General features: G+C 62.6%; 1 protein-coding gene across 1 annotated transcript; it reads right to left on the bottom strand.

Annotated features, from left to right (window-relative positions):
• Positions 1–101: 101 nt before the first annotated feature.
• On the bottom strand, positions 102–10,512 carry STK36 (serine/threonine kinase 36). The gene is made up of 26 exons (XM_035556061.1): positions 10,429–10,512; positions 9,896–10,036; positions 9,372–9,449; positions 8,869–8,999; positions 8,371–8,620; positions 7,942–8,035; positions 7,507–7,676; positions 7,084–7,283; positions 6,886–7,012; positions 6,633–6,776; positions 6,199–6,378; positions 5,871–5,968; positions 5,456–5,561; positions 4,889–5,030; positions 4,474–4,601; positions 3,785–3,889; positions 3,614–3,712; positions 3,299–3,393; positions 2,897–2,960; positions 2,602–2,712; positions 2,385–2,459; positions 2,071–2,242; positions 1,681–1,828; positions 1,355–1,514; positions 359–1,105; positions 102–248 (listed from the first exon to the last, which is right to left on the bottom strand). The coding sequence occupies exons 1-26, from the start codon at positions 10,510–10,512 to the stop codon at positions 102–104; spliced, it is 3,996 nt and encodes a 1,331-aa protein (XP_035411954.1).
• Between the last annotated feature and the right edge of the window lie 2 nt (positions 10,513–10,514).

Genomic DNA, 10,514 nt, shown 5'->3' with positions numbered 1-10,514 from the left:
GGCCGGAGGTAGAAGCGTTCCTGCCGCCGTCCTGCCGCTGCCGTCGGGGTGCCGCAGGCCGCAGCCCTCCTCCCGGTGCCCTCCGGGGTGCCACCGCGTCCTCAGGTGCTGTGCAAGGGCGCGAGGAGGCGGACGAGCTTCTGGCAGTGCCGGGCAGAAGAAGGACGGGGGCTGCCACCAGCCGCGGGCTGCGGGTCGCTGCTGGCCACCGCGGCCAGCTTCTCGCCGGCCCCCAGAGACAGCAGCGCCTGCGGGGCACAGAGGCACACGAGTCACCGGCCGGCCCGGCGGCGTCCCCCCGTCCCCCTGGTGCCACCAGCGGTCCCGCGGAAGGGGAGGCGGCAGGGCGAGCAGGTACCTGCTGTACCCCCGGGTGCCGGCTGGCAGCCCGCAGCGCCACCAGGGCTCCCTCCCGCACGCCGGCCTGGGGGTCCCGGCAGGCCACCTCCAGCAGGACGCGGGGGGTCTCGCTCTCCACCAGCAGGTCCCCCAGCTCCGCCGAGCGCCGGCACAGGTTGCCCAGGGCCGTGGCGGCGTTGCGGCGCGTCTTGGCGTGCGGGTCGCGCAGCAGCCGCGTCAGCCCGGGCACGGCCCCGCGCAGGGTGCGGGCCGGGGAGGACGGGTGGTACGCGGCGTTGCCCACCGCGAAGCTGGCCGCCCTGCGCACGTTCTCGTCGCGGTCTGCCAGGCACGCCAGCAGGCTCTCCAGCAAGCCAGGCTGGCTCTGCAGCGCCTGAGGAAAGCCGTGGCTGTGTCGGAGCAGGTTGCCCAGCAGGTTGCAGGTTTTGGCCCGTACGGGGTGCTCCCGGTGGGCAAGCAAGCGGGGCAGCGGCTGGTGGGACGTGTCCGAGCCCCCCAGGATCCTCTGGAGAAAGGGCAGGTGCTCCGGGGAGACGCGGGCCACGTGAGTCAAGAGAGACAGGAGGTCAGTTAGGAGCGGGAGGCTGTCTGAGAACAGGACGGCAGTCAAGAAGGCAAGGATGCGCTCCGAGGCAGCAGCCTGCCGTACTATTTGAGCTATGACCTGCTCGTCGGACACAACGAGGTGGCACAAGAGGCTGACGGGGAGCTCAGCGTCTGAGAGGGGCAGATGGTGACAGCAGACCTGAGGAGAAAGGAGACACAGCAGCACTGAGCGCCTCGGCCTCGCACGTGGGCCAGAGAGCAGCTGAGGTCTGCCCGCGGGTCAGCGCGGAGCTCGGCGGCCAGCCAGGCTGCTCTGGGGGCTGTGAGGCACCCGAGGGCTGCCCTGTGTGGGCAGGGACCGGCAGTGCCAGGAGGAGTGAGACGGTGGGGCTGCAGCGCAGGGAGATGTCTGCAGGGCATGGAGAGAACCGCGGGGCCAGGAGGGTACCTGCAGCAGCTGGGCGGGGAGCTGGGAGTCTCTCACTGCTGCCATGACCAAGGCTAAGGTGTCTCCGTCCACATCCAGGGCGAAAGGGAAACAGAGGAGCTGGCAGGCCTGGATCACCACGGCTGGGACGAGTTCCGTGTCCCCATCCTCTCCTGCTTGCCTGAATTTTTGAGAGAGACTGGGCTCAATACAGAGGCAACGAGGAAAAAAAAAAAATCAGAGGCACAGAGCATTCCCAGGCTCTAAGGAGAGGCTCTGCCGGGGAACTGTGCCCTGCGAGTGCCAGGTCAGGAATTTCTCAGCCCTCTTCAGCTCTCCCAACTCACGTCTGTGCCAGGCATGCCAGGAAGCCAGGGGACAGCAGCCTCCTCAGCGTCACCACGAGGACACCGTGGGACTGGGTAAGCTGAGGCAGGCACCGGTGGGACTCGCGAGTGAAGACGACGAGGGCCAGGCTGAGGAAGAGCAGCGTGCCTGCAGGGGAAACAGTGCAACAGAGTCAAAACGAAGGTTGAAAAACCTCCTCCCTTCCGTCTGCTCGTGCTGCAGACAACCCTCACTCCGTGGCAGAGGACAGCGATCCTCAAGAAAAGCCCCTGAACCCCTCTGGGCCCAGGGATCAGGTGCTGGTGGGGACAGAGACACACGGGCAAGCTTGAGGGCAGACCGTGGAGCAGCGTCCCCGGCAGATGCCCTGCTCACCCCACAGCTCCTACCTTGAGGGGACAGGAGGTTCCAGTCTGGCTCTGCCATGGGCTGCTCTGCCCCCGGGGCATCTCCCTCCAGCGCTGCCCCGTCGCTGCCCACGCGAAGCACCGCAGCCACACCGTGCCACACCACGCTCCACAGCTCTGAGGCAGCGAAGCCCTGCTCCACGGCCGTATCCTCCTACAGACGGGGGAGGTGGGCGTCGAGGGGCTGCCCTGCTGCTCCCCAGGATTCTGGTCCGTGCCCCTGCCAGCCCCACGGTCCCGAGGACGGACACGGCGCCAGCAGGGGACCAGGCAAAGGGAGAAGGGCAGGCTGGTACCTGGGCGAGCAGCTTCAGCAGGAGGAAAATGAGCCCATCGTAGAGACCGGCACCCATTGGCGGGGGGAGCTGCAGCTGTAAGGGAGAGCGTGGGACAGGCTGGAGCTGGGTGCTGGGTCTGAGGGCAGCAGCACCAGACCCGCACCCTTCTGACCCCGTCTTCGCCTGTATTGGGGTAAGAGCATGGCCCCTCTGCACCTCTGTCCCCATCCCATACCTCAGCCGGCGCCGTCAGGGCGTTTGTCACCGCTGCTAGGACCTCTTCGCCGCTAAGCACCGTGTCCACCCCGTGCTGACTGAGCTGTGTCAGGAGGAATGCTGCAGCACCCTGTAGGAGCAGGCAGGGATCAGCACCTTTGGGACCCTCCTATCCACTCTTAATCCCTCAGCCCAGGGCGAGGGCAGCCAGAGTGCACCTGCCCCATCCCGCGCTGGGTGACCGACAGGAGGACCCGAACGGGATGTGGGGCTCTGCAGGCCTCCCCACGGTGCCTCTGGCAGCACAGACTTACCACGCGGGAGACGACAGGAGACTGGGTGAGGAGATCCACGGCCAGGGAAGCCACCTCCTCAAGCCTGAAACACAGGGACCAGAGCAAAGAGACTGGCGGCCGAGCCCTCCCCACAGCACTATGTTCTCAGGGCTCCGCACCCCCCGGAGCAGCAGCATCCAAACACCCCCAGGGCTGGGAAGCAGCCACCTTGCGGGAGGAGAGTGAGCCGTGCACCACAGAGCTTCCTTGGCCGTGCTGGGTCCCTACCGCGTCCCCAGCACCCGCGCGCACCGCCCAGCTGCCTGCTGGGTGTCAGGACGTGAGGGGTCAGCAGGAACAGAAGCCCAGCTCCGGGCAGGATAGGCTTGTTTGGGGCAGGAAACATCTTGACCCCACCCACGGGTGAAAGCGGGTGCTTACCTGGGAGGGGAGGCCTGGGGCTGCAGGGTGAGCAGGGCCAGCAGGTACAGGGAAGCCTCACAGGCCACCCCCTGGGCGACCTCTGCCATGGGGACCTGCCAAGGGAGCGGGAGTCACAGGGGAACAGCAGGGCTAGGAGGGGAGGAGGGGATGTTTCTGGGCCCCGGGAGGAAGATGGCACCCACTCTCTCCAAAGCGAGCTCCCCCAGGCTCTTTTCTCCACGCGCCCTCCAGCCTGGTCCAAGCAGCGCCCAGAGGAAGAGGTCCTGGTTGCCTGCACGCCTCCCCCACCACGGAGGCTGCAGTCAGTCCTACCTTGCCCTTTGAGAGCTGCACGAGGGAGCCCCACACTTGCTGGCTCCTCCCCAGGTGCTGGCACAGGCTCGGGCTGGCATGGCAGGCGGCGTAGAGGATCTGCGAGGCAGAAGGGAGAGATGCACACCAAGCACCTCCACGGACAGACAGAGAAACGGACAGAGCTCTTACCTTGAGGGCGTTCAAGGAGCAGCCTGGGTGCTGAAGCCTTCCCAGCAGTCTCCCAAGCTGTCGGTTCTCTCCATCCATAAGCTTTTCAGCTACCCTTTGAGCAACCTGCAGAAACCAGCCTGTTAGGCACCCCGGGCACACGAAGCATTGCACAGACCTAACAAGTTTCATACCAGCAACAGATTAACAAGAGAAGGCATCTGCTTTCATGGCGGTGCCTGCTTTCACGCAGGGATGCTCATCTGCCACGAACCAGCATGGCTTTGACGCACAGCCCCTGAGCTGAAATGAGCAAGGTAAGATTCCTCCTCTGCTTTCCCCCCTGGTGACTCAGAGTTCAGTGTAATGATCAGATGGAAATCTATATTCTTGTTTTCCCTCTTTGTCAAGTTCATTCACCTTCAGACTTCCTACAGTTCATACCACAGACGTTGAAGAGTTCTTCATGTCTCCTCTGCATTGCCTATTTATTCAGCCCATTTCCCCAGTCAGGCCCTAAGCGTGAGTCTTTTAACAGACTCAGGAGTCCTTAAACTCCCGAAGCTCGGCTCTTGGACTGCAAATCTTGGACAGCAAACCTGGAGGACCCCGGCCCTGCACTTCACTGCTGAAAAAGAGATTCTCCTGCAAAGGGCTGCTGCCTCCAGGGAGACCATACGTCCGTGCCCTGCAAAGAGAGCTGGCCCGACCTGCTTCTTGGCTTCCCGACAGCTGTTCCTCGCCAGGGGGATGCTGCAGGCCGCAGCCAACGCGGCTGTATAAAGCTCTGCCACGCGTTGGCTCTGCGCATGGGCTGACTTGGCCTCCATCGCGGCACCTGCACAGGGACAGAGCCTGGGTGAGGGATGCCGAGGGGCAGTTGGATGGGGCTGGAGGCCAAGAGAGGAAAAGTCAGGCTTGGGCGATGAGAAAGGTGAGATCTGGGACTGAGGGAGGGAACAGGAGAGCCCTGGGTAGCAGGGGTTTGAGCAATTTGGGCAGCCGCTTTCTCCTGGAAATGGTACTGGAGTGGCAGTCGGTGCTCTGAGGGAACTAAAGGGCTGGAGGGAGAAGGGAAACCCTAGGAGGCCCCAGGAGGAGACGGTGAGCTGCCGCCAGTGCTACCTTGCAAAGCGTGCTGCTCTGAGATGGATCCCTGGAGAAGTCTGTCCAGCAGGGGCTGATGCTCCTCTCGCAGGCTGGCGTAGAAAGGAGCAGAGACAGAGGGGCACGTCGCATCCAGGCTCTCACAGAGCAGGGTGAAGCACTGGGGGAGACACAGGGATTGCCACCACAGCAGATGGAGAGGGAGAGGAGGGAGACAAGCAACCGTGGAGGAAGCTAAGCGGGGACAGCTGAGGTGGGAGAAGGACCCAAATTCAGGGACCAATGTCCCCTCCAGCCACTTCAGTCCCACTGCTGCTGCGTGGCAGCCACAGGCTGGCTGCGGGAGGGGTGCACATGGAGGCGCAGCCAGGGAAGGCGCCCCCCTCAGAGAACTCCTTTCTGAGATCCCCACAAAACAAACAAACAAACAAACAAAAACAACAAAACTAACAGAAACAGTGGGGTCAGACAGCTTGCCCCGACTAGGATGCATCACTCTGCTCTCCCCCTAAGATGCACACCCAGCCCCAGAGCTTCTGTGGGGGGAGGAGAAGGCGGAGAGAAGGAAGACAGAGGCACCCTTACCAGGAGGCTTTGCTGGCAGAGTCTCATCTCGCTGTCGGCTGGCTCAGCCAGCAGATCCGGCAGCAGGGCTAGGAAGTGCTTGGCACTCTCCTGGAAGGCCTGCAGGCTTGGAGAGGCAGCAAGGGCAAAGGAGAGCAGAGAAAGATGGTCACTGACTGTAAGGACAAGATCTGGCCATGCCCCTACAGCCCTGCCTAATGGAGCAGGCAGTGCACAGTAGCACTGTGAGCTGGTGCCAGCAGGCAGCACAACTGGACTCATCAGCTTTGCCTTCCCCTGTACTTGCCCCACTCAAGGAAAGCACTTCTCTGAGAGCACGGTGATGCTTCCTCACAGGACAGTTCCTCTGCCCTGCCTACTGCTGGGTCCCCACAGTGACCGTGAGAGACCTCGGAGAACACCACATTGTCCTTACCTGTCCTTCTGCCCACTCTCCTCCAGGCTGCACTCACTGCTGAAATAAACTGTGGTCACCGTGACGAGGTCTGTCAGCACCGTGCTACACCAGGGCTGCTGCAGGAGACCAGAAAGAAACAGCAAGTGGCAAATGTCTGCTGGCCATTCCAACACCACCGCAGAGGCGTCCTTCCTAGCCAGGACCTCTCCCTTCTCAAGGGGGCCAGGAAGAAGCACTGTCCCTGTAAGCCAGCCCCTGTAGGCCACAAGGACCTCCCCAGCACCCCCTAGCACAGGCACGCTGCAGGACTGAGGGAGCTTCAGTCTGTCTGGGGCCGTAGACCCACCTGCTTTGTGCGTCCACTTTCCAGGATCTGCTTGGTCAGATGCAACAGGGACAGCGGCACGTTCAGCTCCAGGCAGAACTGCTCCAGCAGCTCAGAGTCGCAGCGGGTAGCCAGGAGGTTGCCCACAACACGGAGCACAGGGCGGAGGTGGGAGGCTCCCTCTAGCACCCCTTCTAGCACCTGAGCACAGAAAGCCAAAAAGGCTCGTGATCAGCAGCAGTCACAGCCTTTCCATCACCCTCTAAGGCAGGGGAGCAGACGACAGGCTAGGTGTTTGAGGCAGCCCTGGTTCCTGAGGAAGCAGTGGGACTATTTATTGGACAGTGGGGGCTCTCCTAGTGCTCCTGACCCAACCCCAGAAAAGAAGAAGGCCTCCACGTCCCCAGCCTTAGCTGGAGGACTTAGCTGGAGGAGGACGGCCAGCCATCCCTCACCTGCTGAGCAGAGTCTGCAAGGCGGGCCCGGACGCGGTGCCGGAAGGCTGGGTCCCTCAGGAGACTCAGTGGCGTGCTCAGCTGCATGGCCGAGGGCTCTGTGGCCTCGATCAGGTGCTGCCACTCCTCATCGCTCTCCAGCTCCTGACCAGGGAGGAGAGAAGGCTGGAGCCAGACCCCGCCTGCTCCAGAGTCTCTGTACCAGACCGTAGGCAGCGGGCCCGGCTGTCCTTACTGCAGGACACCGCCTCACCTCGCTCTCCAGGTCCACGGCCTCAATGCTGCGCCTGCCGTGGGGCTCTGCCCTGCCAGCACCAGAGTGCAGAGGGACTCCTGCTCTGCGAAACTCCCGCTCGTAATCTTGAGTGATGCTGTGCTCCCTGGCAAAGGAAACGACCCAGTAAGTGAGCTTTCCCCTCTTCCTCCTCTCGCAGCCCCAGCCCTGCCTTACCATGGGTTGGGAGGAGGCTCCTCCAGCTGCCACTGTGCCACGCTGCTCTTTCCTTGCAGGACACCGGAGTTCTTCTCTTTGGAGGCAGCTGGTGGGTCCCCCTCCCCTAGGGCTGCCTTCCCAGGAGCTGCTCTGGGTTTGTGCCCAGTGTGTCCTTTGCCAGAATCCTTCGTACATGCAGTATTTGCCTTTAGCTGCCCCTGGGTGATGGCAGAAATGTTTGGTCAGGGCAGGGTTATTCAGACAGCCAGATGAGCCCCCGACACCGCCCCCCCACACAAGGATCCCACATCCTGCCTTGTACACGGCCAATAAATACCCCCATCCTGACCTCGTACCTTCTGTCTTTCCCACCAGGTCCCATTTCAGTGCCTTTCCTTTGCCATAACAGTGGGGCACAGTCCAGGGAACCCCACGCTTTACCTTTTTCTGTGCCTCCTCAGCCATCTTCTGCCGGGCCTTCCTCAGGATCCTGGACTGGCCGCTCCTGGGGGCCAGGGAATGAGCTTGCTGCTCCTTCAGGGCCTGCAGCTCTGGAGACAGCTTGGTGGTGAAGGGGTTTGAGATCCCATGCTCTTCTGTGTCGTCAATCACTGCGAAGGTGAAGGCAGATCTTCATCAGCAGATCTCCCCTGGGACACTGGGAGGGTGACCAGCTCCACGATCCCAGGGGAATCCCGGGGGACTCAGAGCAACCCCTGGGGCAGGAGCTAGGGGTTGGTGACTGGAAGAAATTGAGAGGAAGGGGGGAAAGACCAGAGAAGTACAAGAAATTAGGGTAAGGCGGTGGTCCCAGTCTACAGGCAGTAGTCAGAGGAAAAGGACGTGTCCCAAGTTGGAAAAAAACTTGGTACTCACCAGTAACCCGGCCAGCAATGAAGGGGTGGGAGAGCAGCTCCGGCCACGACAGGCGCTGGCGGGGGTCCTTCATCAGCAGCCCCTGCAGGAAGCTCTACAGACAGCACAGCGCCAGGGTCAGACGTGCTCAGCACCCAGCGCACATCCACTAACAGACGCAGTGCCCCCGCCAGCCTCAGAGAGGGAGCCCAGCGCTCCTGGGTTCTCTGAACAGTTCTGAGAAAGAGTGGGTCTGGTGTCGAGGGTAGGTGGGCAGTGGGAAGGCACTTTCCCTTCCCAGCCCACTAAACCACTGCTCTGCTGCCTGCCTCAGTTTCTCAACTTAGCAAGGGGCAGCAGTGATAAGAGCCCCCATCCCAGGAGGCCAAGCTCTATCACGTCGGAGGGTCTCACCCCACGGACAGGGCTTTGTCCCTTTTGTCCCCTTACCTTGAAGACTGGGCTTATGGCCTTGGGCCATTTGACAGGGTCCTTGACAATGAGGCTGACGAGCTGGAAGATGCTGCTGGTGTAGAAGGGAGGGGTGCCCACGAACAGCTCGTACAGGATGCAGCCCACAGACCAGAGGTCCGCCGTGTGGTCATACGGCTTCTCCTCCACCAGCTCAGGGGACATGTACAGCGGGGTGCCCTTGATGGAGGTCAGCACCATGGTGTGGATACTCATGGCACGGGCAAACCTGCTCAGAGCAAAATACAGGTGGCTATTTCAGGCTGGAGCACGCTCTGCCACTCCCAAGGAGACTCCTATGAGCACACCAACACTCCTCTCCCCTCTGGAGTCCAAAATTCCCCATCCCTGCTAACCCCTGGGTACACACAGAGTCCAAATCCCCTTCCACACACACCCTTCTCTTCTACAGCACCCAGGACACCCTTTGGCTGCCACAAGCCCACGTGCCCCCCTCAGCTTGCCGCCAGCACCCACCCAAAGTCACAGAGCTTGATGACGCCGTCTTTGCCCAGCAGGATGTTCTGGGGTTTCATGTCGCGGTGCAGGATGCGGTGGGAGTGCAGGTAGTAGAGAGCAGAGACCAGCTGGGCAGCTATGGTCTGGACCTACAGAGACACGGGAACCTCATCGTGTAACCCGTGGTGCCACCAGCCAGCACAGCCACGGGCTCCCTTCTGCCCGGCTCCCCAGAACCCCACTTCTGCCCTTGCCCTGTTTGGGACCAGCCCCAGCTTTGGGCCAGCTTTGCTGACACAGGAGCGTGCCAACAGCTGAGGCAGCAGCCTTGTGTCGTGGCCCTTGCAGAGGGAACAGGGAAACCTGCTGCCACCCACTGCGACCTGGCCCTCTTTTCATCCCTTCAGAAGCTCTGCCAGACAAAGCCTCGGAGGCACCTCCTGCCCTCTGCCTGCTGACAGACAAATCCCATTCCCTCCGCCCTGTGGCAAAGCCAGCGTGGCCACCGCCTCGCCAGTCACCTGGTCCTCGGGCAAACTCCCGTCGTCCTCCAGGATCTGGAAGAGCTCCCCCTCTGCGTAGTCAGTCACCACCACCACCTGGAGAGAAGAGCAGCGTGGAGGCATCGGGGGGCACCCACCCAGGCACATCCCCACCGAGCCCTTGTGGCTCTCCTTGTCTTGGACCCAGCCAGCAGGGTGCCGGCTCCCACCCAGCGGGTGTGCCAGGACCGGAGTCCCAGTCTCTGCTCAGACGATCCTCACCTAACGTCCCTGCGTGTCCCTGGGGAGGGTGGGAGTGCCCTGAGGGCAGAGGACCCCAGTGTGACCAGCTGAGGGAGCAAAACAGGCTGGTGGCAGGACTGCAGCGTTCAACAAGAGTGGGGTAACAGCTGGGGACGGAACAAGCCAGGCTGGCTAGAAATGCTATTAGGGCCCTGGGAGGCTGCCATCAGCACCTCCTGAGACATAAGTGGCAGCAGGCGACAGCCCCTACCCCGGCCCCCAGTCAAGCAAAACCATTTGCCCGGAGCAGGCTCCGTCACCTCTTTGTCGGTCTCGAAGCTGTCGAGCATCTGGATGATGTTGGGGTGGCGAAGGCCTCTCATGATCTCGATTTCCCGCTGCAGGTTCTTCAGCTCCTTCTCGGAGCGCCCCAGCTTGGGGATGAACTTCAGGGCCACCACCTTTCGAAGCGGGCAGAGCTGGGCTCAGCGCAGCGCCCCACCACGTTTAACCCGAGCTGGACCCGGCATTTCACAGCCGAGCACGTGAAGCGCGTGCGCCGCACCCCCTGAAGCTGGGGCTCCCCCTTCGCGACCCCTTGCCCGTCGCTGACGGTGCTCAGGGTGCTTCGACGCTGGAGACAAAGGAACGCAACCAGGGAGCAGAGACGGGACCAGGACGTGCGGCACCGCCAGGGGCAGCCCGAACAGGGGGTAACAGCTCGGGGTGACGGCACCCCGGGCCGCGTTAACGGGGGTGCAGGCGGTGCTCGGAGGGAGCCGTCCTTACCCTTTGCCCGGCACCGTTACACCCCCCGCAGCCGGTTTGGGGCTGGGGGCCCGCGGCCGCTCACCTGGGCGCTGTGCCGCCGCCGCCCCTTGTACACCCTCCCGAAGGAGCCTTCCCCGACCGCCTCCAGGACGCGGTACCCCTCCATGG

The sequence above is a fragment of the Cygnus atratus genome, chromosome 6 (assembly GCF_013377495.2).
Source record: "Cygnus atratus isolate AKBS03 ecotype Queensland, Australia chromosome 6, CAtr_DNAZoo_HiC_assembly, whole genome shotgun sequence".
Classification (NCBI taxonomy): Eukaryota; Metazoa; Chordata; class Aves; order Anseriformes; family Anatidae; genus Cygnus; species Cygnus atratus.
Note: the sequence above shows the minus strand (reverse complement) of the source record. Positions and strands in the feature narration are given on the sequence as shown.